Source organism: Halyomorpha halys, unplaced genomic scaffold (genome assembly GCF_000696795.3).
Source record: "Halyomorpha halys isolate HHAL.00 unplaced genomic scaffold, Hhal_1.1 Scaffold746.1, whole genome shotgun sequence".
NCBI classification, from domain to species: domain Eukaryota; kingdom Metazoa; phylum Arthropoda; class Insecta; order Hemiptera; family Pentatomidae; genus Halyomorpha; species Halyomorpha halys.
Genome location: NW_027107304.1, coordinates 336,714 through 364,372, shown reverse-complemented (window position 1 = coordinate 364,372; position 27,659 = coordinate 336,714). Strand labels below are relative to the sequence as shown.

Genomic DNA, 27,659 nt, shown 5'->3' with positions numbered 1-27,659 from the left:
CCTCAACCCCCCTAGTTTCTAACCAAAATCCTTCGTAAAATCCTCAATGCTCCTTACTTTGTCACTAAGAAAATCATACATAAAGACCTTAATGTTCTTTATGTAACCGATCAAGTTCGAACCAGATATCACTCCTTCCATTATAAACTCCCTAGTTTCTAACCTTGCATCCACTTCCATACCTGACAATCCTCCGAGGCGCCTAAAAAGGAGTTGGCCACGAGACCTGCTAATGTACAATGTCATTAGAGTTTTGCCAATGGTTAGTAACTCTACACGCCTGTAACACTCCATTTTAACTAAGATCAAACTTATTGAATGTATCATATAATATACAGTTGTAAATTTCAATAAAGATATTAAAAAATAAACATTGTTGTAAAATTCTTATTTACATTGTACAAATTTATAATTAATTATAGCATACATTAAAGATTCAGTTTAAAAATCAACATATGTTGGACAAATTTTTCTTTATCTAATACTTAACTACACTTAAAAGCTTGAGGTCAAAATGAGTTGTAATCCAACTCCGCTATATGTCACTGATTCAATTCGTGCACTTGAAAAAATGGCTACTGAACCAGTCGACAATATCGGATTTTCGATGTAAGTTAATTATTGCTGTCAGCTTAAAAAAAATTGTATATGAACAATTTAGTCCTAAAGTGCCATATTTAATGGGTTCATATCTTTTCTTTTCGTGACTCAACAGTCCGGTATGGACATTGACCACCTCAGTCTTCGCTATGTGAGATTCCCGCTGCTGCCCAGTTTCTCACGTTGAGCAGGGATCTGATATCTTTAGCCACGTAGTCCTCCCAAATGAATCTAGGCCGTCTGTTGGATTAAATTTGGTTAAGGTTACCGTCCAGAAGATCCTTCGGGATGTCGTCATTTTTCCTCCTGGTTACATGCCAGTGTAAGTTACTATGTACATTTCTCTAAATAGCGCATCATCTTAATTAAAATAAATTACACATATCAAGCAATGTTATAATGAGAGGGCTTCTTTTACTGTTTCAATGACGTAACAAAATATAATCCAATAAAAATTATGGCTCGGCTCTTTGCTTTTTTATGTCTTCATTTAGGTAGAATCATTTTAGGAATTTAAGATTTTTTTTTTTAAATGCTGAGTAAGATCAACTTCTTTCACTATTTATTTAAAATATAAGAGGGTAACCAAGTCCTTACTATGTTCCATCGGAACAGGTACAACCTGGGGCTTTTATTACCTGATCATCCTACCACTTTTCTTTTTTCACAAGCTATGAAGACTGGTTCCCCTTAGGGTCGTCTAAAGGATTGTGGCAATGGTGAAACACTGATTATCGGTGTTGAAGTAGAGGCCGCACCTACCGGCAAACTATGTTTTGGTTCTGTATTACCCTTGCCTATGTTTTCTACCAATCTTCTTACACATGCATTAATTGAACTCGTAGTATCGAGCCATTCTGAGATTTTTTTTGCCTATCTTCTCCTTACGAAATTATTTATAAAAATCTAGATAATCGTTTATTCAATATTTTAATAAAATACTTACATCCTTACATATTAAAAATCGAAAACATTCCACTAAGTTGATCAATAATGATCGGTAATAATATTTTTCGTTGCGATGTAGTTATTAATAAATAATGGATTGAAAATAATTATTTATTAACAAACAAAAGATAAGGCAATATACTTATTTCTTTCCCACAAATCTGAGTGAAAGTGGTCTTTCAGTTGGCATTCAGTTAGACAAATTTCCTACTAGGAGAATTGATATGCTTCTCAAATTATGGAAAATAACTTTTAACTATACTAAAAAAAAAAAAAATGTATAGGAAGATGGTCAGGGTTGCGGTCAAAGGAGGAACAAAAATAGTTTACAATAGTTATTTTGTTTCTCCTTTGACCGCAACCCTGACCATCTTCCTATACATCAAATTTTACGGTCAACTATATATACATATATAAAAAAAAATAAAAATAATTTCAAATTGTAAAGGTGCATAAGTAAGATCTACGAGCTGTATGACAAAGTTATCGAAGCTTATAAGTCAATGGATGAAGAAATTGAATATTTGCATATCAGAAGATGCCTCATTCTGTTAAATCATGCAAAAAAATTTAAAGAGTTCAAAAACCTTCCAAGAAATAAGGTAAATACAGTACATAAATACGAATCACTATTGAGACCGAGATTGGAAGAACTAAAAACATCACTAGAACAAAGGTGAGAATTAAAAACAATAATTAATTATTGTAAAAATATAAGATGAAATAATTTAAATGTAAATTGAAGGTACACAATACTCGAAAGCGAAAAAAGTACCGAGAATTTGGTGGTGGATAAATCACGTGAGTTTAAAAAATGAAGTTTTTAGTAGAACTAAAAATATTACGATAATGTAAATCATGATATGGTGAATATCTTTGTATAAAACTACCCAAAAACAGATATTTTATCACTTTAAGACAATTTAACGAAAACTTTTATAATTATTTACGTAGTCTTAATGCTTTGCTTTAGCAATATTCCAATATATTTTTTTTTGGCCAAGACTCCCATTGGACCCTTATACTGCCTAACCATGGTTGGGGGTCAAAGTTTTTCATTTTATGGGACCGCCACTCAATGAAAAAAGTAACGTGCCCCAGGCCGGATTCGAACCGGTACCGGCAATAGACATCAAATTGGTACGACTGTGTCTTAAACACTGAGGTACGGGCGGCCCCCCACTACTATCTTGCCAATAATTCAATTTAATTCTTAATCATGAACACGATATATTATTACTTTTATTTGATGTTATTTTTATATATTATTATTTTGAAGGCGTATATTATGTATTTTATCTACGGTCCTGTCGTGTAGAACTTGGTTATTATGATGGTCTACAAGTTTTCCATTTTAAAACCCTTCAATAATCAATCATATGTCCCACATAAATAAACTACATTCAAAATAAAATTACTCAAAACATTTCAAGATCCATCACATCTTTCAGAATAAAAACATACATTAGTTACATAATTTTGAATTCACTGTATAACCAACTGGTTTCTCGGTTGGAAGAAGGAATATAAAGGAAATGATAAGCCGAAATGAGAATTGAAGCCAAAAAGATGGGCCTTATGGACATCGTGGGCGTGGCAGAGAACGACTAAGGCCAATCCACCACCAGCATTCCACCTCAGTTTACATTACAATTGGTGAGTTTCACCTTTATATCTTGATTAAAGCACGATTTTTTTCGACAGCAGATTACTGGATAACCGTTTTGACGAATCGTATCACTGAAAATAGTATATACTAAATTTTATTTCGGTTCGTATTTGGCGATTGAATGAACGCTTGTTCAGATAATTAATAAATAGGGGGAATTCCAATTTACCTAAACATAAATTTGGCCATCGATGACGTGGTCAACTCTTCTCTTTTTAGCTTCACATTTCCGTTTAAGGGGAGTAGGGTGTGGTCGTGGTCCACTCTCTGGTTTCTCGGAAGAACATCATCCACAAAAACCCAACGAATAAATAAACATCGAATCAATTCTTAATAAAACATGTATATGAATATATTTATCAACGATTGGAGTACCCAAACGAGTTAAGGCACTTGTAAAAGCGCATCTGCTTGTAAATTCAAAGGTTTAATAAAGTTCACTTTATTATTCAAGGCACATAAATAAAATAAAGTGCACATATTCTTAAGACAAATAAACCTTACTAGAAATATTTCTCAAATTTTATGGAAGATTGGAAAAATAATAAAACAGAGTAAAGTACAATAGTTTTGCACTCATTTCATTCATCTTATTATATAATGTCAGGTTTACACAATATATAAATGTAGCGAGACCAGGTAAATAACAGCTTAGTACATCAATAATAAGTACAACAAACAATTTTTTTTTTTTAAATGATAATTCTTATTAATTTATCTTTACAGTTAGTTCGCTGATGAATGTTAGAGCAATACGTCATTATGATCCAGAACTCGGTGCTTTCGTCAAGGTATACAGCAACACTCATTTGGCAAAGTTATTCCAAAGAGTTTCTATTGAAAATCATTTGTTTCAGGAAGCCGAAAAAAAGGAAGAGGACACGTCACAACATCTAACTAACATTGCAGTAAGTTCTTCATGTTAAATGTGTTCATACAAAAGTTACGACAACCAGAAAACTACCAGGGCACATACGCAGCAGCCACCGGACCTCAACGTGTATTACTCAAGCACCCACCAATTTTCTGACAGTCAAACCCAAAGCGAACTTGATAATAAGTGGGGATGGATCAATGTGGGATTACAATCTCCAATCTTGTCAAACCAAACAGCTCTAATGCTGGATCTACACGTCTGCCGCAAGTCCAAGACTTGTAAAAATGCTTGGATCTATCCACACAGTTATTTTATTCTTTTTACGGCTATTACGTTCGATTTACTCTATTTTAATTATATATAGGAACAAAATAAAGACAGGCGAAATGAAAGGGAACACAAATATGAGCAAATTAGATAATAGATGATAACAGTTCATAGAAATGGTACTGCATAACCTATAAATCCAACTTTCATTTAAAATTTTTCATTATATACTTGTAGGACAGGGTATCTCATGGGTAAAGAATTAAGATACTAACTCCAAACATGGGATTCCAATTCTCAAATTTTCTGTTTTGCTATAGCTGTGAGTCAGCCCTGTAGGTCCTTTAATTGGTGAAAATCTGGCATTCAGCATGATTCTGACTAAATCATCTCCTTGCATAACCATAGGTCTAGTAACAGTACTTCTATACAAAGTACTGTACCCATAACCATTCATGAGTTGTAGTGGTTCAGATTTTTTTAATCATATACTTGTTACTATAATTATCCAAACATATAATGTCTTAATAAACTTATAGGACCCAAGTTCATATCCAGCTGGGCAGAAAATTGTTTTCTGTTACACCGTAGCCATGAGTCAACTCATGTGGGTTCTGGAGCCCTACTGGGGTCCACCCAGCCTCTCAAATTGGGTAAAAATCTGGCGGTCGAGCGTGATTCTGACCAAATCATCTCCTTGCACAACAGTTGGTTTAGTAACAGTACTTATTACAAAGTACTGAACCCCTGAACCTTCATGGGTTGTAGCGGTACAGATTTTTTTTTTTTTAATAAGCTTATATCTGTGGTATGTTATATAAAAATAAACCAATAATTGACAAGATTTAAAACAAAGTATTTACACTTTCTTTAATTAATTAAAACACAGATATTTATTTCTTGACAGTTCTAAAACAAGGCAAACTGAACACAAATGTGTGGATACAGCACAAGCATCCTTTGATTTGTGCCCAAAAACGGCCCACCCCTTGATTTGTGCCAAAAAAATCAACAGGTCAGCCAGAAATTTATACCAGCTAATCCAAATAACCCATCTGTATGCTTGCATGCATGAATTTGCCTAAGTTTGGCAAACATGTAGAGGTACCTTAAGTGTAATAGTATAGAGTTGCTTGCAGCATCTAATGGCAGTCACAGGAACCTTATACTAAATACACTGGTATTTAGGTTAAAGGATGGAGGTATAAATTAACTACATTAGTAAAATAAAATTATTTTGTCATCCATTGTTAAGCCAACTGAAAAAAAAGGCATACATAGAAAAGTTATTTATATAGATTTAAAAAAATACTATTTAATTATTTGTTGATAATCTCAGAATTACGGGATTAAAATTAAAAACATATTTTTGTTTTACAGGCAAGGAATACTCCATATGGTGATTCTCTTTTCTCCGGCGTACCCAAATCTCATTTGGATATGCATAAACCACTGTATATAGCAAAATCAATCGGAAACCTAGAATATTTATCAAGGGCAATACGAGTCCCTGATCTAACATTTGATGAGTAATGAATTTTATTGAATCTACTTTAGCCAGCATGTCCAATATGGTTAAATACTTGTGCCACCAATCATAAAAACATAATTTTAAATTTTAAAAATTTAATTAATACTTCATTTGCACCTTTAAAAAAATGTTTTCCTATATTTCCCATAAGATTGAAGTTGATAAAGAAGATACAAGTGATTTAGTTAAAATTTATTTAATTTTATTTATCATATCCTGTTAACTTTTCAGAATGATGGTTCTGTTTCTTTGACAAAATGTTCTACCTTCTTTGGTAAGAAAGAATAGTGAATAAAAGTTTGATTTGTTTCACTAAAAAAAAAAAAAAAAGACATAGCAAACAGAAGTAGTTGTAAAACAATTAGAGAACATTATGATGTTTCTCACATTTCTCCTTTAATATGAGAAACAAAACGTGTTTAAAAAAACAGACATTAACATGTTCACAATCAAAACTTTTAAAATCACACTATACAGAACTATGACCTTAAATAATAATAATACTTTAAGTAAAAAAAATTAGGAATAGTAAATTACAAAGTTACAAAATTTGTTGTTTTACAGATATATCAAGAGAATGTTCAATATTTTAAAATTGAGAAAATCTGTCAAAGATAATGATTTAGAAATGGACTTTATACTTTTGAGTAGATATTTAACATTTAATGAAAAAATAAGAAAGCTACCCGAATATCACGAAAAATATTTTGAACAGAGGCATTTACTAACCAAGGTTGTAACTATAAAAAATGAATATTGCCAGATTAAAAAACTTTTAACATCAAAATATAGAACTTTTGCCCATGCTATGAAAATCATACAACACCTAACTGTGGTAAGTGAAAAATTAAAATATAAAAAAACAACTTTAGATGACATAAGATTTAAATATACTTAATGAAGAGTTTCATTTCTAGAATTTTAATTTTAAAAAACCAACTGCACATAATCAGCATGATTTCACTAAAATAACTGTAAAGATTTATGGAGTCATTAACTGTAAATTATTTTATTAAATGTTGGATTTCTGATTTAAAACTTTCATAAATTCAAAATTAATTTATTTTTATGTAATAGTAGATCTGTAATTTTAGTAAATTCATTTATACATAATATTTATAAAGTAATAAGAGGATTATTAATTTCAGAAAGAAAAAATGATAGAAGCTTCAGTTCAGGGAATAAAAAACCGTAAAGCAGCATGGCAAATTTTTATTAAAGATGGGATACGTCACAAGCCAATAAAAAATTAACTGTTACAGTAACATTGCTAACACACTTTTTCAAACTATTTAACTAAAATGGCAGATAAAAAAAATTTATATCCAAAATGATTCTGAAATTTTTTTTTTAAATGTCTGTCTTTTATTTTTCAAATTAAAAGTTACATAATAAATTTAAATTTTACACAGTTGTTCACGGAATTTGTTTTAATTAACCAAATCACATTTACACTTCGTCAAAAGCCCATAACTTCCTTCCACACAGTATCCTTCAATAATACCCCACTTATTCCTGTCAAACAAATCCCTAACCTAGGGCTACATCTAGACAAACGACTGACTGTGAATCCTCACACAAGTCTGAAAAGACAGGAAACTGCTCATCGATTCTGACTATTACAACATTTAGTAGACAAACGGTTTAAACTTCCCACTGCTTACTTATAAGACTATAATAAGCCCTATCAGGACTTAATGAGCTGAGTTTAAGGCTCCACTAAACCATGAAATTCCTCTCACATTCAACCTTTAAAATCTAAAATATTCAATGTTCCTTACTTTACTACAAATCAAGTCTTCCATTAGGCATATATATTCTATATGTTGCCGATTTGACCAGAACCAAATACCAATCCTTCCATGATGAACTTCCTAACCACCCAAACCTACTTTTTTCTAACATGGTTTCTCCTTCGTTACCTGATGATCCTCCTAGGTGTCTAAAACAAAGATTCGAGGCCATCTTCTTCTCGATCTTCTACTTCAGAAAAACATTTATGTTTTTGGAGCTCTATCAATGGGTAGATTCTCCACATGTCTGTATCATGTCATTGTATAACTAACATTGAATTCATTTGTATATATTTTTAATACAGTTTTAAATATCAATGAATAAATTAAATAAATAACCTGCAAAAATAAAGAAATCCCCTAAACCCATTCAGGGATATTAGACTATCTTCTTCAGTTCTTACTGTTCCCAGAAGTCAACAGCAGCTTAGGCATGATTTATTTTATAACAAAAAAAAAAAATAAAATAAATAAAAAAACCAAGAATTCTAAACATAGATCATATGATATTTATTAATAGTTCTATAAGTGATTTCTGCCTTGTTTATTATCTTATTCTTTTATTTCTCACAAGATTCAACTGAATGAGGAATAAGTTAAGAGAAAAGAATTGATGTGCTGCAGATATGAGCCAATTAAAGTTGGCACTTTAACCCACTTGGCTACGAATGGCCCTCTTTTGATCAGTAATGGCATTTGAGTACAAGTAAAATGCACAATAACGAAAGAAGCTCCCCTTTCACTGTTTTAGTGCTCTTCAAATTTTTAATGATCAAATTTCAAATATTCTCGGTAACCCATCAATGTTACCCCTACTCGATAAATCTGAACCTCTACTGTCATTACGACTAACCATGTAAGGGGCCTCAAAAGCTTTCTGGATTATACTTAATATGAAAATCAACCTTGATAAGTTTTATCTTCAATTACGATTTCAGTTAAGACTTGTTGCAATATACAGTAAGATTAAATATTAAAATTATTTTATATCCAAAGTGATGTTTGTAAATGTGGGAAACTAGAGACATTCGTCCATTTGCTTCAGTATTATACAAAATTTAATTTAAAAACATTGATTTATACCAGAGACTTGAATATGTCTTACAGTTTATTAAATCAAAGAACAATAACCATAAATGTCTTAAAAATGGATGCTCACTAAAATAAAAACTGAAAGCCTAATATAGTTGTTAACAAAAATAAATTGAATAAAATATTCCAGCTGGTTGTAGCTATGCTAAAAAGATTCTAGCCTAAAACACATAATTTAAAATCTACATAACATCTTTAAATATGCTGCTACAATCATGTATATAATTGCAGAGTCAAATAAGAAGGAAATAAGACTAAAATATACTTCAAAACAAAATTATTAATTTTAAAAATTGTATTAGTGGATTAGATCTTTTTTCCATGTCTATACTTAACTATAAAAAAATAAAAAACAATAAGTAAGAATGTCAATTTTTATTTCAAAAATACTTGGTTTATTAGTTCATTATCATTTCAAATAATATTTTAAGATTTGAAAAAACTAAACATTAGCCATTAATTGAAAATGTAATGAATGAACAATAAATGGTTTGTTATATAGTAAATCATAAAAATACAAATTGATGTAGCTATTATCCCATTCATGGAAATATATTCATAAAACTTAAGATAGAAGCTAATGGAGCCTTCATATTTAGGCTAAGGAGATATCAGGCATTAGGTCGTAAAACGTGGTAACTGAACTTTTTTGTGAATTGAAGTATTTAGCATCACCGGCTTTTTTAAGGTTGATTTTATAAATTGTTGAAAGAATCTTTAGGATATTTGTTTTCTAAAGAGATTACTATTGATATTAAGTTATGATGACTCATGGTTGAAGGTAAAAAGTTTTAATTAACAAAGATTAACATTGTAAATATTTTCATTCTTCCAATTTATTTTACAACTGAAGGCCTCACAAAGAAAAGAGTCTAATAACACAATAAACAACTAATACACAATTTCATAGATATTTGGATTTTTATAAAGCTTATTTCACTACCTTAAGATTGTAAGAAATTTGTCATAGTTTAATATGATATATGATTATTAATATTATAATATGATAATGTTTATTAATAACATAATAAGAAACTTTATATTATTGTTTTCTGAAAGGGTAAATTCAAATAACAGTTCAAATAAGAACAGTTCCCTATCTAGTAAAATAGGTTTATAACCACCAAATTGGCAGTGTAGGTAGAGGGGTAATTTATAATCAACATTCAACCATTTCTAATAGTTACGGTACCATATCAATAATGACAGGTTTATTACATTTGAGCCACAAAATTAAAAGTGATTATACAAAAAACCATCAATATTTCCATGAATAGGTAACAAGGAAAAAAATTAAACCAAAATAAATTCTAAATTTAATTCTTATATACAATATGATTATCTTGAGTTACACAGAGACTTCAAAATAGTTAATTTATAATTATATTTGTACTTACATAAAGCAATTACAATTAAACTTTGACACATAAACTATATTTCAAATCATTAACATTTAATAAATTGACAAATAATTTAATTACTTGTTAATAAAAAAACAGTTGGAAGTAATATATTAATTTTGATTAATAACAAATATGGAACAAAGATCCCTTTAAAAAGATGTCTTCATGCTTTAATATATCTAAAAATTATGGAAGAAATATCTTACAGAGAATAAAATGATTCATTAAGTTTTAAAATAAAGGTGAAAACTGAAAATTAAAGAGAGAAAGAGACAATAAATTTCGTAATAATTTAACATTAAAAGTTTCAATAAACTGAGATCGAAGTGGCAAAATGTGGTGGAACAGTACTCAAGCATCTTGTGCTAGAACAGTTTTCCAGCACCTTTATGTTATGGTCCAGACTCATGTAATATACATCAGCATTGAATGCAACCCTGAGTTAAATTAGCTAAGATAGGTTATTAACCAATCCACTTTTTCTGCACTAGTTATTATGATGTCTGATTTGACTGATAACAATAGTATTTTTGTTTCGTAATATTAAAAAAAAAAAAAATAGAACAATTTAATATGATAATATAATGTTTGTCATATTTGTACAATTTGTGTCTTTTTTTTTTTCATAGAAAACATAGGCATATACAGGTACAATTAATTTTCTAGTTTAAAAAAATATATAAATTGGGAACAATATTAAATTCAGTAAATGCATAGTTAATAATTATTGTGCAACAAATGTAGAAGGTAGTCGTTGGTACCAACGAAATGATGAAAAACCATGTCATTAATCAATCACGAAAAATGAAACGAATGTTTTTCCATTTATCAATTAGGAAAAAATTAAATGAATGGTTTCCCTAAAAAACAAAAATTATAAGATCGAAATCTACAAACTGTCCTACCTCCAATAGTTGAACAATAACAGTAGCCTGTACAGAAACATATCATTTGGTATATATCATGTCTATTGTGGATGAATTAAACATATGGAAAGCTATCAAGAAAATTGCAATATTGTTTTTAATTATTATGGAGGCATTGTGTTAGATATTATTGAAGACATGAATATGGAAGATTTTTTCAAGGAAGATTGGAAAAATGTACCCAAAAATCTATATAATCAATTGATAAATTTTAATAAAATATTCCCAACACTAACAGATGCAAATGCCATTCTGTGTGAGAATAACTGAAAAAAGCCACTATGTTATAATTTTGTTGTATTGCATACAATTTGATGCTAATAAGTTATTACACTTAACAATAAATCAAATCACTATGTAATAGGTTGCACATATCTTTTATAAATTCCACAAAAAAATATATAAAATAAGTTCTAAACTTTTTGAAGAGATCCTCTGGAGGAAGCTAGTAGTGTATAGTAGTGTAGGTTATGTATATACAAAAACACATATAGCCAACTCAATAACTCAAACTTTAAAACTTGAATATTTTAAAAATTACTTAAGAAAATTCAGTCAGTCAAAAAAGAAAGTTAATAGCGGTAGATGGGTTGATAGGTGTGAAACTTCTACAAATAAGATAATGTACTAAAATTTTATTAATAACGATCAGCATTCTCTCTTAGAATAGAACAGCCATTTCCTCTTCAAGTCTAAGTCTAGCAGACATTTTTTTTAATATTGTAATAGTAGAGTATGAGATAACAGGAATCACTCGATCGAACCTGCACTGCCAGGATTGTTAAGCTCCTCCAACTTCCTGCACTCCTACTATAATATAAACATTTTCCTGCTAGAACTGACCAGCATTGTCCTTCCCCCAACACTTCCATTTCATCTCGTGTCACGAAATCAATTTACTTCCATATAATTTTTTATTTCTTGAGTTATACAATCTCGGTAAAGAAGTTTCAAAAAAGTTTTTAAAAGTAATAATTATTTTTATTTTTCAAATCAAAGAAAAAAACTGTGATGTCTATGACTGAATTTAGTCTAAGCCAAAATTATTAAAAACAATATCTTCATTAGACAAATTTAAATGTATAGCCTTATTAAATCAAAGGTCACAAATGTACGAAAATATATTTATTTGTTTTCATCAAGAACTACTTATGTCTTCATTTAATCTTCAGTGACAGCTGCAGAAATGAGGTTTCTCAGAAGGATGTGGGAAGAACTAGAAATCCTCTTGATGAAGGACCCTAGAGGTCGTAGGGTCCAATAGGATCCTAGAGACTCGCAGCTGAAGTAGTTGGGTCATGTTGTCAAAATGAAAGATTAACAAAATCCACTATAAACTACAACCCCGATAATATAACATCTTCAGGCTGAACAAGGATGTCGTAACTGCAAAACAATGACCGTTTGCGCAAGAGGTGAAAATATCCCGCAAAGCCAGGAGCTTGGCAAGAAACAAAGAATAGTGCTAGTTCTGGTTGGATGCTTCCCTACACTAAGGCACTACAGTGTGACCAAAAGAAGAACTAGCTTAAATAAAAATATACCATTACAAAATATTACCATGAATAAATAATATTTTCAACTTAGAAGGGTCTTAAGATTATAAAATATTTGAGCTATCTAAATGTACATATAAATTATAATAAAGAAATTTAAATTATCATTTCAAATCCAATTTTAAATTTCTCTTTTAAGATAATATTATCGACAGTGTAGGATAGTGTAATTTCTATCGAGAAGACTAAATTAATAATATACCAAGGAAAAGAACTTCTTTTCTTTTACAATGGGTTTCAAAATAACATTGTTTGTTCATATTCTTTAAATTAGAACATATACAACAGACTGGTAAATACACAGAAAGAAGTTTAATATTAAAAATTAAACAAAAAAGCTGCCATAACTGATATTTTATGTTGTTTTTTTTAAAATAATCAATAGTAAAAACTAATATCATTTTTGTGACCTAGACAAACCTTTGATTATACCTACTTCATTATTCTTACTCAAAGCAATTACATTTTTAACTAAAAAAGACTAAAACTCATATTATATATAGTACTACATCATTTAACACAGGTGTTCAATCTAGAATCAATTAGACGAAGCTGCAATTGGAAGTGATCTTAAAGAAAAGATATCTAACATAGAGCCATATGAGAAGAAATATTTCTAAACAATCAGACTCAAATTTTATAATTTACCTAACGACGATTGAATTAAAGTTTGGAAGCACAACAAAACAGTCATTTCAGAATAGCTAAAAATTCTGAATGTCTTCTCAAAATTAGGGATAAAATTATTCACATGAAACTGTAACAAGCAGCATTTTATCATTTTTATGAATACCCTAAACATCAATTGCGCATAATAATTCTAGCTTTTACTAATTCTTTGGTGGTACATGATCAAGTAATTAAAACTAAAATATAATAAATTTAAAAAATATACGAAAATTGCTTTTACTTAGAAATATATAACATTCAAATAAATTTTATGACTTCATCTTACTTCAATATGTGTATACATATAAATATATGTATTCTCAGCCATAAAAAAAACAAAACAGAGCACATATAACAATTGATAGCTGCAAACCTTTTCACTAAACATCGATATTCTCCCTTCCATCATTTTTATTTCTGAAAGCCATGTATAGCAATGTAAAAGTAAAACTTTAAAACTCTGGACTAAACTCAAACTGGCAATGATATTATCGTTTATATAATACATAATGTTATTCCAGCCCACGATGCAATTTAATTTTCAATAACTTTATTATTCATATAATGGAAGAAAAAAATATTTTTTTCCTTGAAAAGAAGTACAAATTTTTCTTTTTATGGCTGAGTATAGACCATTATCAAGTATAAATAAAAAAAATAAAAACTCAATGTTAACAAACATACAAGGCAATATACCATAATTTAAATTATCCATAGCTCTTAGAGTTAACACAATGATTCTATAAAAAAAAAAAAATGGTGAAATATATTTTCATAGCAAATTTTACTATCAGCTAAAATAGCTGGGAGAACTTGTGACTTGAAGACATCAATAGATCAAATAAATGATCTTATAATGTCATTCATAAATTTTAAAGTGAATATGAACACTTTCTCTTACCTTCATAATTTTCTGCAAGAGAGAGTTAACTTGAGTACAACGTGTGGCACCAATAATGAATGATTATCATCTCAAATATCAATTTGTATACAGACAAGTTAGTAGCACCATTAATTCCAATAAATACCATAATAAAATGAGTATTATGACAACATTAATCAGTACTTAATATAAAATTATCACCTCAATTCTCAGTTTCTGTAGTGAGAAAATGAACTTGACGAGTGACTAGGATTAGGAGGCCGACCCCACTCAATGGAAAACCTTTTACCTTCGGGCAGATACTGAAGAGCATCTGACAATAGCTGGGCTCAGGTGAACGATTTCATATTCAGCGTGGCCATGAGCTTGTGGCCTGTTACTTTGATCACTTCCTTCAAATGCGAAGCATGTGCTGTCTGCTGGCAGGTCAATATATAGCCTTCAAACTCTTTACCCGGTGGAACGATCCTTGTGAACACTTCACAGCTTAAGCTCCGAGCCAGATTATTAAGGACTTCTGTGAATAAAATAAAAGAATTAGGTTATCTCATAAAAATAATTGATAAAATTCAATCTAAACACAAGACTGAATGTCATTTACAATCTTACTCCATTTCTTAGGGATAAGTGTGTACTTGTGTTTATACTGAGACTTTCAAATTTTTTTATTATAGTATGAATTATCTGATTATTTCTGAGATATTTTTGTAAAGAGGAATAGTTCGACATATTTAATGACTAAGTTTCAATTCCCTATCTTCATTCTTAAAGTATCAATTACTTACCTCAGTCAACATTTTAGACTGACCTGCCCTGACTTAATATATTCCTTCCTTTTTGTTAGCAGATGCCTGATAGAAGGTAAAAAACTGAACAATTAAATATCTAACTTAACAAAGGTTATTTTTGTATATACATATTCCATAATTTTTTTTTTCTTTTGCTGTATGTAGAACATATTTGACCATTTTTATCTTCTAAATAGAAGGCATGTCCAGAAAGTAAGAGTACTGTGGCTGTCGCACAGTGGTGAGAAACACCACTTTTGTGCAAAAACCTCTAAATTGTTTAAATCTTAAGTAATTCTCCTGAATTCCTATGTTATTCAGGGTGCTGAATTCAATGAAATGTGTTGTTTTTTTTCAGGTGCAAATAAATAAATCTTAATTTTTCCTTCATTAAAGTCATTTTTTCCTATAAATAAAATGTTATTCTGATTCATAGTAGTTGGTTTGATTATTGTTCTCACCTTATTTTGGTTACAACTTCTAAGAAGGTCACTCACTTCATAATGTAAAACAACTCGTAAAAAATCACATTTTCCCAATGCTGAAATAACGCCAGTAAGATTAGGTCTACAGCTCGTAAATATTGTTTGATGGGAGAACCATATTACGGTGAATTCGTTTATAGGTATTTGAGTGTAAGAAACCACATTCATCAACATGATTAGACAAATTTAATTTTGAAGGTTTTTTCACACTTTCCACCACTGTGTGTAGTACTGTGAATTTTTTTTTTTAAAGTTGGAGGTAGGAGAATTTCCTAAATACGAACACCAGAGAGCCACCACAGTACCATGACTCGTCTTGCAGGGTCAGTTTTTGTGAAATATTTTAATGCAAAATCCCGTCATGTGCGAGGTGCATGCTGTCATAAGATTTTTTTTTGTGGAAGGAAAAAATAACTGCAATTTTTGCATGGATCAAGAGTTCACGAAGACCCCTAATTGATACTGGATCAAAATTCTGCCATATTTCCACAAATTTCCAGATCTTTGTTACACAAAACAATTACAAAAATGTTGGGATATTTAAAAATGTTCTCAAAATTTGTTCCATAACAACTGACAGATCAGCAAAAATTGAATAGTGATGCTAGTACGAGTTCCTCCAGTGATTTGAATTTGAAGAGAAGGATTTTTTGAGCTCCATTGTGACTGGTGATGAAACATGGATGGCTCATAACACCATTGAAACAAAAAGAGAGTCATCAAAGTGGTGGCATACAGGTTTCCCATCTGCCTAAGAATTCGATAACATGCAATTACATGAAAAAATAAGTAACATATATACCTACAATATCCTATAATTTTTTGTGAATAAAAAAAATTGAGTACTCTTACTTTCTGGACATGCCTTGCATTACATTTTTGAGATCACAAGATAAACATTACCATCTAAAATTTGAGGATAAATTTTAACATCATTCTCTTTGTCAACTTCGGATTCCTCATCAGCTTTTGACTGAATAGTCGCAATAAGATGCTTCCATTCTGGTTCTGTTGAGAGCATATCCTAAAAAAAAATAAATAAATATTTCTGAGCACCGTCTTGTTGTTTTTGAAAAAAAATTCAAAATACTGACCATAGCATACTGAGGCAAAACCATGGGGTACTTCGAAGCAATCATTTCTACAGCTTTATGTGGTTGAGAAAGAACCAATAAATTAAAACCAATATCTTCTGGTATAAACTCGCTTACAAACTGGACTAATTCTAAAAGTACATGTTCATCCAACCAACCACTGCAAAGAAGGCACTGCAAATAAAATTCATATTATATTAATTAATGAGTATTGATAACTATGTACAAAAACAAAGATAGAAACCATAATGAATAAGAAATAAGAACAGAATAACAAGAAAATATGAAGATAAAAAATAATATAGGGACATAACATAAGTAGTATGGGAAGAAGAATTATAGTGTAAATATAATAACAACTAAAATATAAGAAGATAAAAGCAGTATAAGAACGTATTAATATTAAAGTTATGAAAGGGGGAAATAAAATCTAGTATACATGCATAAACATGCATGAAAATTATAATAAAAGTGAGAAAGAAAATGTATATGTAAGTGAAATAACAAAATAGAAGAAGTAAAATATAAAGTTATATGAGCCAAAAAGAGTACATATTACAATTATTATTGTTGAATCTAGAAGATATAGAAAAATTTAATAATTTAATTAATAATTAAATAAGTAAATAAATAAATGAGTAGTTGGAATAATTAATAAATACATTTATAAAATTTTAACCCTTCAGTCCTTATCTTTTTATATGTCACTCTCACCTGGATGTAGCTGATTCCGGTAAATATAAAAAAAAAATTTTCAGTATTGTAAGAGCAACATTTTTGTTAGAAATAATTTATTTTACACATATATGAGGTTCAAATAATTATTTATTAAGAAAAGGGAGTGATAAATAACTGGAGATGTCAATTGCTCTGTTAAGGATACTAAACTAATAAGCAGTGATGACGATTCTCCAGACTGAAAAAAACTTGCACAGCACCTTGAAAATATCCGTTTTACCCAACAAATCCCACCACTTTACCCACTCTTGGAGAATCTCTATAACTCCAACTGTATGATTGTTACAGTCATGATAGCACTGTCCCACTAGCTCTGGCGTATTAATTGATAGTGCAAGGAATATCAGTGAAGTAACTCACGTTAACTATCACCTGCATAAGCCTAAAGCCGTAAACTATCGTACATTTTCCATTATTGTAATCAAAGTGTTAACCACTAATATGGTGAAACTATTTGATAGTTACAATAATGTAGTGTACAAAACAATTGCGTTAAATGACACATCTATAAGCCATGACAGAGAATTGCCATAACATATTGACCTTACCAAATTTAATGACGATAGGCGGGAAAATGTTCTTATATATTTGTCCAAAAATTTAAAATTGTATCAGCCCCAGGCCACCAAAAATAACCTTCCTTGGGCTTCAAAAATAAATCCACCCTGGGCCCCCAAAACAAATTTACCATGAACCCTAAAAGAAAATTTACCCACAAATTTAAAATTGTATCCAATTTGAAGTGCTTTTAGACATTTTTTACCTTGTCACCTCCCATGTGACCTATTACCACAGTACCAAAGTACTGTTGTCACACGAGAGGTGACTTATGACCAATAAATGTTAAAACGTTTATTTATTATAAAAAAAAAAAAAACTATAAATAAAGAGATTTAAAATTCAACAACACAGTTATCATACACCATATGTATGGTGTATGCCAACTGCCATTGGCATTAGCAACTGTAAGAGCCAATGAACAGTATGCCAGTGACTGTTCATTGGCTCTTACAGTTTTACTGTTAGCACTAATGAAAACGAGCACTGGTATATATATATATATATATATTGTATTAGCTTACTATTACCAAGTTAAATTTTTTGTTTTTTCAAAAAACAACACCACAACTAAATATTAAGCAGCTAAAAGTGTAAAAAAAAAAATTGTTCGCAATGTTCAATAATTTTTCATGTAAAGGGTTATAAGAGATACATTGGAGTATTGCCATATTTTATGAATATATTTTAAAACTTGCGTCACTAATATTAGAAAATATCCATACCTATAATCAGTGTTTACCTGAAGTTAGTGATACTATTATAGTAAGTTGTTTAATGATTACCTGAAGTTTGAGCAAGGTAGAATAAGATGTACGATCAGTCTCAGAATTATTAAATGGAGGTAAAAGCTCAAGGAACTGAGGTCTTTTCCCACCAAACATATTCTCTACTTCTTTACTATATTTTTCTTCAGGTTTTGCAACAGCTAAACTTTTTCCAAGATCAGATTTAACTACTAAATTACTTAGGTAAGACCTCATCAATATCTAAAAAAATTTAAGCAAAAAATCATAGTATATATTATAATGATATTAACTGTTTATTGACCATTGTTTCCAATTGCCAATATGGATTCCACTATTTTTATCTTTAACCATATTTTCATTTCACCAATAGCTTAGAGAATTTAATTACAATTAAATACAATTTTTAATTACATGAAAATATTATTTCTTGTTTCCTCATTGCATCACCTCAAATGGGTTGCATTAATTAATAAATTTACACTGTTTTTTGTATTTTTGATGTTTTCTAAATAAATATTTTTCTGGATATTCAATAATTATTGAACCCACGCATTGGCAAACCATGTTCCTGATTAGAAAAATTTTAAAAAAATAAATCATGTAAAGAAACAATTTAAAATTTTTATTTTTAATGATATATTTAATAATAAAAATATCAAAACAAATAATAAGAAAAGCATATATAAAATGTCAGTAAGAACTAGGTTTGGTCAGTAAACAGGGGAAAAAAAAGGGAGGGCCAGAATGTGGTTTTATTTAATAATAATTAAAAAATAATTCATAAAATTGAACGGTTTAGAACAAGAATGTGACAAGTCACAATTTTTCTAGAAAATAAATTTAGTGGTTTATTTTTCGAAGGTTATTATGTAATTTTTTCCTTTTGGAAGATAAATTAACCTTACTTCAATTTCTTTATTTAATCAATTCTACATTGGCACATCAATATTGCTAATGAAACACTAGCAATGTTGATTAAAGGGTGTGTTAAAGGGAAGAAATCTGTGAAGAAAACTAGCCTGATATATGAAAAGTTATCCACCATAAGAAACAAGCCTCAAGAAAATAAAAAAAGATTTATATAATTTTTTTAAAATAAAATTTCAAACAAAGATTTAACTAAAAATGATCAGAGAATACAAAGAAGAAATCAAAGGCCCCTGAAGATAGACGGAACAAATGAAACATCAGCAATGTTGATGTAGTGGTGTAAAATTGATTAAATAAATAAAGAAACTAAAGTAAGAAAGTGAATTAATTTTCAGAAACAAAAAAAGCATAAAGGAAAATAAATATTTTGTGCAAAATATTGTCTCTCTATATAGTTATTTATTGTATTTTTTGGTCTAGCATCATAATTCCAATTTATTTATCTACAATTGAATTGAATATGAACTATATAAAACAATAAATAAGAGTTTTAGACTTTTTCAAAACTGCTCTACTTTGTTAATGTGTCTTATAATATTCTTTTCCAGAGCCCTTCAATTATTTTTAAGTATTTTTTTATATACTTTTAGGAACTAACAAGTAAATTCACAGTTTCTATTAAAACATACTACATTAAATACCCATTATGAAAATTTACTAATAATTACTGCCAAAGGGAGTTCATAATTTATTAATCAATACAGTCAGATGATTTTATCAAATTAAAACTTTAATGAATATCAATAATAAAAATGAAAGACATATACATAATCACAGTTTAGAAATTAAAATGAATTAGTTATTTACTTTAAGGCCATCAAGTGTCGCAATGTTGTCTGGATTAGGGTGCCAAGATGGATCAACTGCGTACCAACCGCAAAACACTTTCTCCAAGAAGATTTGCAGAACATAAGTGACAGAAGAGCTGCCACTACTCATTCTTATCGGCAGGTAATTTAAAAAAACCTGAAACCAAAGTCAATGGATGATATCAATCAACGCAATAGGAAGATTCTGTAAACATACTCTAAATAAAAACTTCCAAAGAAAACAGAGATAAATATAGCATGTTAACTAAAACAATTTACATTAGTTTAATTTGCTTATTTTAAAAGACTATTACAATGTTCTTGTTTTCTCTCCTAGGATTTTTCAATTCTCTGGTTGGAGATGTCTTATTTTCTTATATCTCAGGTATTTCTCATCATATTCAGACCTTTCATTTGTGTTACATTTTCGAAAAGCAATGTTAACAGTTTATTTCCACGGTCCTTAAAAACGTCATGAATGGAGGAATTTATCATTATTAATTTATTTTCTTTTGACAAAGAATTAGAAGCTCACAATCATTGGTCAAAAAATGTATAATTAAATAAAATTATAGACAAAAAATACTTGAGAAGGTAATATACTATTTCTTAGAATTAGAAACATGCATATTAATTAGCAGTCAAAAATAAGGTGCAATCAATGCGATATTAAATACTGGAAAAATATGAGAAACAGACAACTTATATGACTAGTATCAAATCCAAGAGGACTAAAATTTTGAGACGAACAAACAGAAGGAAAACAGCTAATACAATAAAATAGAACAGAACAGAAGTGTCTATATTTACGTATCCCATACAATGTTATATAAATACACAAACTGGTATTGTTGTACGACTGTTTTCCAGAGACATTGTCTATGGCTTATCGATTACCAATCCTACTGTTTTTTAGTTATTATAATTGATCTCTGTTATTAAAAATTGTTTATAGTTCAAATTACATTTGTATATATATTGTGTAAATAAAGAGGATAAGTGTGTAAATAAAAGGAGTTTTTTTAATAAAAAATTCTGAGTTTTGTACAGGAAATTATGTTTAGTTTATATATATTAAGATAGTTTTTGTTTAATGTTTCCTTTGTAAATTTTTTGACACTTATAATAGTTTTCAGTATCTCATCAGCAGTGCAGGTCATGACCACTTGGCAACACAGTAGCTGGATCGATCAGATAAGTTTTCCAAAGCTGGGTAACATAACATAGCTTTGGAAAACTACCATACCCAATAAGAATTTGGGAAACCTAACAGAGGATACAGTTTGCTGCTGGGTGTGACTGGATGGCAGGGAAAAACTTTCTCAGAGTACTCCACTTCAGGCTAGCCATACACCATCAGTTCTATTTCTCAATGGTCTTCTCCCAAAATATTGCCTTCAATCAGTTTAGAGATCCCACTTATGGATCACCCAAAACTTAAGTTTGGTTTCATCTTGTGGCAGCAGTAGGTTAAGTACTTCTCTCCAGCTGAAACCTAAACAGCTGGATGAGATACCATTGAATAGGCTTTAGCCTGCAATAGAGCCGTCTTCCATATTGATGCTAACTTGTACTTATACCATTGAGATAGATTTTTCTTACCCAAAGAAAATATAGAACATTCAATAACAGGTTAAATGAATATCGAAGAAATGTACCTCTCCTCTGATCCCCTTTCCAAGCTCCCTACAAATCTAGTTAGTCACATCAGAAAAATATGGCACAGATTTCTCAATGGTATTGCTAGAAATTCCCAATCTGTTTTATACACAAGGGCCATTTAATATACCATTACACAATATTATTATTTAATGAATAATTTTAAAAAAACATTACATATATTTATATTTCAGTAGTAATTGGTTTTATTAATTTATATTTCATCTCTCACTTGCATAAAATTGAACAGATATAGAAAAGTCTCTATTATGTACCTGGAGAATTTCTTCCAATTTCACAGCTCCTAAATTGATTATTAAAGAGGAAAGTACAATAGCAAGATCTTTAGGCCTTTTTTCTATAAGAAGCACAGATAATTCAGACAATGTAATGCCATCCCAATCTCCTTTTCCAAAACTACTTTTTCTGCTCATCTAAAAAAAAAAAAATTAATAAACTATCATTTGACAAACGTGCTAGAAGATATAACAGATTTCCCTTTGATCATATAAAACAACATAATACAAACTTAAAAATCCAATATACCATAATGAAGTTATGAAACAGATTATGTATAAAAAATCCTAGAATTATGGCTGCTGATGTTTTATATTTTGTATTAATATTTATTTATTTTATAATAAAAAACTTGTACCGCTATAACCCATGAAGCGTCTTTATTTATCCTTGAATTTTGTTTTTTCTGGTTATTGTGAACACCAGATGCTTAGATTCATCAATGTAATCAAATGTGTTCAAGTTATAATTAAAAATAAACAAAATTCAAAGAGAACCTGCCTAAATTCTATAATTTTTTTTTTATGGGTCAAAGCTCAATAGACTGTATCTTTGCCAATAACTGTCCGAATTTAATGATTTTTTTTTTTAATTCAGAAAGAGGGAAATTCATTGGTATATAATAAATATGAAAAATACATATACTTTCTGAACTACTCACCAAAAACGTTTAGTTATGTTCATAACTATTCCCCTACCAGAGAAATTGAGGATTTCAGTAGCTTTAAACCTTTCAATAACGATAGGAAACTTTTTGAAAAAATGGCATGTAAATCGGACCACCGATTCAAAAGTTTAATGTGGAAAAAGATTTTAATCATTCCCTTTTATATACACAGATTAAAACATTTTTTTTATTAATAAATAATGTACACATTTTGATAATTACTACTTACTTGCTTAGTACTATCAAACAGAAGTGTCCAATATTTTAGCAAAAGGTTTATTAACCTCTCATCATCTTCACTAAGAATATCTAAAACATGACTGGCATCATTTATTTTACTCCGGGAGATATAAAGAACACATAATGCTAAACAGTCTTGTGGATCAACCTCATCACTAGAAAAATAAAAAAACATTAAATAAACCTATGGTTGTTATGATCCCAACATTATCATTATAAACAATAATATATTTAAACACAAATTATCAAAATTAAGCATATAAAATAACCTTTCTTTTATATGTCTTGTTATAATGCGTATAGAAGTTTCAGTAGAAAATTGCCTGAGTAGCTGTGACTGAAGGACCAAAGTGGAGACAAGACAGGATGAATCGGGCTGCGGGGTCTGAGCTAACTCTAACAACCGATTCAAAGCACCCGTTGGAAGACTTGAATCTTCGTCGCACTTAATTAGGCATTCTTTTAGGAAAAAACCCAGTCCTTCTTTGGTATTAATAGTGATACCCATCTGAAAACATATTCATGCGTCAACAATATAGTATTATGTACAGCATTGGGCAAAAATTAGTTGCGATAAAACTATAGGTATAATTATCACAGATACAATATTTATTTAATTAAGAACCATTAATAAATAAAAGTTTAATAATGTAGCTTTTGTTGGTTTTTTATTGTGGGTTAAGATTCAAACACAACAAATTTACCTTTCATTATTCATATAGTTTTTATTTCAGTTTATTTTATTTAATAAATAAAACTTAATTTTTTAGTTAAAAATCTATCAATTCAAAATAATTACTATTTATATCAATATCAACAAAGTATAACCATGATAATTTTAGCAATAGTTTTATCACAACAAATTTTTATCCAGATCTATATCTGTGGAATAGAAATCACTATTTTTCTTATAACAAATAAATATAACCTCTTTGGCATCAGCCTCTAATTTTTTCAATCGATCCATGACCATTGTTGGACTCAGACCAGCCATTACACTGTACTTGTAACCTTTTTCCCAATCTTCCTCAGCTTCAGACCTTTTAGAAAAAATAATAAAACAAATAACTAAATAAATAAATAATTGTTAAGTATGATTTTGGTTCAATAAAATGCTTAAATCGAGTTGGTTAAAAATGGAGATTTTTGTTTTTCAATTTTCATCTTAAGTATGATTAAATTTATAGAAATCATCGTGAAATGAATATTAATAAGTAGTTAAAATTAAATAGTTTGAAGATGGAGTTTAAATATATATGTTAAACTGAAGTAGTTGAAGTTCAATTAAAAGTAATGAAATGAAAAATAATTTTATTATTCTGGAACTAAATCCCTTCAGAATAATTTTGAGGTTAAATATTATACTAGCCAGAACAGTATTTAAATAACATATTGAACAAATCACACTTACTTCTTACGTCTTACTATTATAATAAGTGAATAATATTTTGTTATAAAAAAAAGATAATAAAAAAGTATTTTCAATATTTACAAATAATACATGCATATATTCAATATGATATTTATCCTGTTTGGGCTAGGAAAAGGTAGTTGAACATAGGGCATTTAAATGAGGGAAGAGTTGGTGTATGGTAGAGGGAATGGAGTTCCAGTGGGAGGTAGCTCAGCTAAAGAAGTATACGTCAAACGCTGTAGTTCGGTGCAGTGAAGGGTAGAAGTCAGATGGGCTAGACATGGTAGCTAGGGATAGGACAAAGAATTTGAAATACAGGTTTTTCAGGATATAGGAAGGGCGTTGAGCTCTAATTACTTGAAATAGGAGAGATAAAAGGAAATACTGACATAGATAGGAAGGGTAAAGCCACTTCAATTGTAGTCTAGTGGGAGGTAGCTCAGCTAAAGAAGTATATGTCAAACGCTGTAGTTCGGTGAAGTGAATGGTAGAAGTCAGATGGGCCAGACATGGTAGCATGGGATAGGACAGAGAATTTGAAATACAGGTTTTTCAGGATATAGGAGGGGCATTGAACTCTAATTACTTGAAATAGGAGAGATACAAGGAAATACTGACATAGATAGGAAGGGTAAAGCCACTTCAATTGTAGTCTAACAAAGAACCAAAACTGAACTGGAGTAGATAGATCTTACATGTTAAAGTTGGTTACAATTTTGGATATGCGTTTTTAAACAAAAGCTATGATGATAAGTTTAGCACCATATACAAAACTAGGCCCACTTGTAGCCGTGGAAGTTGAGGCGTAGGTCTTAACAACCTCAGAACTGCAGCGGCGTCGATTCAAATCTGGCCTTGGAAAATTTTTTTCTGTGGCAGTCCAACAAAATGATTGGTTAGAATAGGGTGGTACCCTGTAGATAACCCCCTCAATCCTAGTATGTCAGAAATGACTAGAAAGGGGGTTATAAAAATAAAATAAAATACAAAAGCATTGGATCACAGTGTGACCAGTTTATTATTATTCTTTTAGTCATTTCTATACAAAACACAGGATGCATCACTGAGCACCATGAAGTATTTTCTGTCCTTTTCTTGAGACATTTCAATGCATTCAGACACCACAAGCAATTATATATAAGCATATAGCAAAATTACTTTCTTATAAATATTTTAGCCTATTTATAAAATTACGAATTACTAAACCAAAGAGTCAAATAATTATAAAAACTATACTGACAAGAATCATAGAATACTCACGTCAAATAATAATCAGAAAGAAGAGCACAAGATTCTCTATAGAGTTGAAGATGTTGTCCTAATAATGGCTGCTGTTGGTTACAGGATGTTACGCTAATAGTCGAACGGACCAACAAATGTGCTTCTAATAAAAGTTGATTATATGCAGTTGGGCAGCTTAGCCGATGCCCAGAGCAAACATAAAGCATTTCTTTGTACAGGCTTTCAACACTGGGAAGTTTCAGACCATAAATCGTCAATTCACCGATAGCTGAATTTTTCCTATGATAAAATAAATAGGAATATATTTTAGTATATAAGCAAAATATTAAATTGTTTCATTTTAGACAAGAATAAAGTGAAAAAAATATTAAAGTTTTAATAACAAAATTTTAGTAATAATAATAAGCTTTACAATTATAGAAATACAAATATAAAGCACTCTAAAAATATACATATAAATGAAGAAGATCAATTAGAAAAGTTACTTCAAAGTCTTTTCATTGGAAGATGATAATACTACAACATATGAGTTTGTCAAAAGTAGATCCACGACACCAAGGAATGGTCTTAGGCCGAGGAGGCAGACTGGTTCATCCACCGGAGGGCAAGCTTCCTAAAAAAATAAAGCATCAACTAAAATAGAAAGAATTCAGAATAAGAAGGATAAATAAAAATTTTATCAACAAATTAAAAGTTCTTATAACATTCATTCAATAATCTTAGTTCTTATTTTTATTTTTACCATTTCATTATTTATATGTATGGCATTGATAGTTCTAAGGGTATATGTTTCAAGACCAGTCGTAGTTATAGCATGAAGCAAAGACTGTTCTAATAAAACATGTTTCACCGTTGATGTGAAATTATATTCCGAAATGCATTTTCCCAAACTCATCTGAAATTAAAAAAAAAATACTATGTAATTATCTCCTAACGGAATAATGATTAAATTGGATAAATTTTAAGGTTATATGATATTTACTACTTCACCATCCTCAACAGGAAAATGGTACATGAAGCCTTCTTGCTGGGTGCACACAAAGCAATTAAAAGCAACAAGACCAGAATAGGAAGGTGACCTGAGCCTTGGACAACTTGATTCTAAAAACAAATGAATGATTTTGATATGGGTCATCTAACTTCATCTCTATGTCACAAGAAACAATAACATACTTCCATTTTATTCCAAAAATAGAAAAAAACAAAAATAATATTCAGACAAATGAAATGCAAAATGGTATTAATTGAAAATTTTTCAGGATTATTATTCAGTTATTAATGGATCAGTAGTTATTAAATTAGATCAGAAATAGATTCATTAAATATTTCTATGCTACTACAAATAATGAACTTTTAAAAAAATAAATGAATTGGATTAATCCCTCAGTAATTAATAATAATAATTACTAAGGGATAATAATAATAATACACAAAAAAAATCAATAAGCAAGAAAAAAATTCACAACAATCTGATTCTAGAAAGGTAATAAAGTCAAACATTACCAATACATACTTATTTTATTTTCACTAAATCAATGCTCTGAAGGTAGAACTTAGTATTGCAATTTTAAGAATGTTATCATACATTACATTACGATTTTTGGAATTTTCAAGTATTAAAATATTAGTATAGAAACAGTTCTTCTCGGTTAATCAAAACTTATTTTTGGTATTTATTCCTCATCTAAAATAAACGATTCAAATTATAAATATATATTTTAATTATATTTAACATACAATATTTTATGTATTATGTATGTATGAAGTACTAATGT

General features: G+C 29.6%; 2 protein-coding genes across 5 annotated transcripts in view; one reads left to right on the top strand and one right to left on the bottom strand.

Annotated features, from left to right (window-relative positions):
* The first annotated feature begins 463 nt into the window (after window positions 1-463).
* On the top strand, window positions 464-7,306 carry LOC106685809 (uncharacterized). Its single transcript, XM_014428733.2, has 8 exons — window positions 464-609; window positions 1,997-2,224; window positions 2,294-2,349; window positions 3,944-4,008; window positions 4,075-4,125; window positions 5,742-5,890; window positions 6,457-6,727; window positions 7,041-7,306. The coding sequence occupies exons 1-8, from the start codon at window positions 515-517 to the stop codon at window positions 7,143-7,145; spliced, it is 1,020 nt and encodes a 339-aa protein (XP_014284219.1). The 5' UTR covers window positions 464-514; the 3' UTR covers window positions 7,146-7,306.
* Window positions 7,307-8,753: 1,447 nt separating this feature from the next.
* The window catches only part of LOC106685814 (BLOC-2 complex member HPS3), a 37,063-nt gene continuing 18,157 nt past the window's right edge, over window positions 8,754-27,659 (bottom strand). For 2 of the 4 annotated variants that reach the window (XM_014428740.3, XM_067045575.1), the window contains exons 8-20: window positions 26,867-26,985; window positions 26,627-26,779; window positions 26,370-26,497; window positions 25,903-26,163; window positions 24,157-24,268; window positions 23,498-23,736; window positions 23,218-23,383; window positions 22,300-22,458; window positions 20,364-20,522; window positions 18,663-18,866; window positions 16,582-16,755; window positions 16,391-16,511; window positions 8,755-14,731 (exon numbers count right to left, since the gene is read on the bottom strand). In XM_014428740.3, coding sequence (XP_014284226.1) covers window positions 14,544-14,731; window positions 16,391-16,511; window positions 16,582-16,755; window positions 18,663-18,866; window positions 20,364-20,522; window positions 22,300-22,458; window positions 23,218-23,383; window positions 23,498-23,736; window positions 24,157-24,268; window positions 25,903-26,163; window positions 26,370-26,497; window positions 26,627-26,779; window positions 26,867-26,985 — 2,183 coding nt within the window. In that variant the 3' untranslated portion in view covers window positions 8,755-14,543. Of the gene's footprint in view, window positions 14,732-16,390; window positions 16,512-16,581; window positions 16,756-18,662; window positions 18,867-20,363; window positions 20,523-22,299; window positions 22,459-23,217; window positions 23,384-23,497; window positions 23,737-24,156; window positions 24,269-25,902; window positions 26,164-26,369; window positions 26,498-26,626; window positions 26,780-26,866; window positions 26,986-27,659 lie in introns of all 4 variants that reach the window. The other 2 variants (XM_014428741.3, XM_014428739.3) reach the window with 2 other exon arrangements.

What these genes read in the sequence shown, in the direction of transcription:
- LOC106685809 (XM_014428733.2), top strand. Translation starts at nt 515, where the DNA reads ATGAGTTGTAATCCAACTCCGCTATATGTCACTGATTCAATTCGTGCA. An exon ending in AACTCGGTGCTTTCGTCAAG is followed by an intron (nt 4,009 to 4,074) that starts GTATACAGCAAC and finishes CATTTGTTTCAG; the next exon opens with GAAGCCGAAAAAAAGGAAGA. An exon ending in CCTGATCTAACATTTGATGA is followed by an intron (nt 5,891 to 6,456) that starts GTAATGAATTTT and finishes GTTGTTTTACAG; the next exon opens with ATATATCAAGAGAATGTTCA.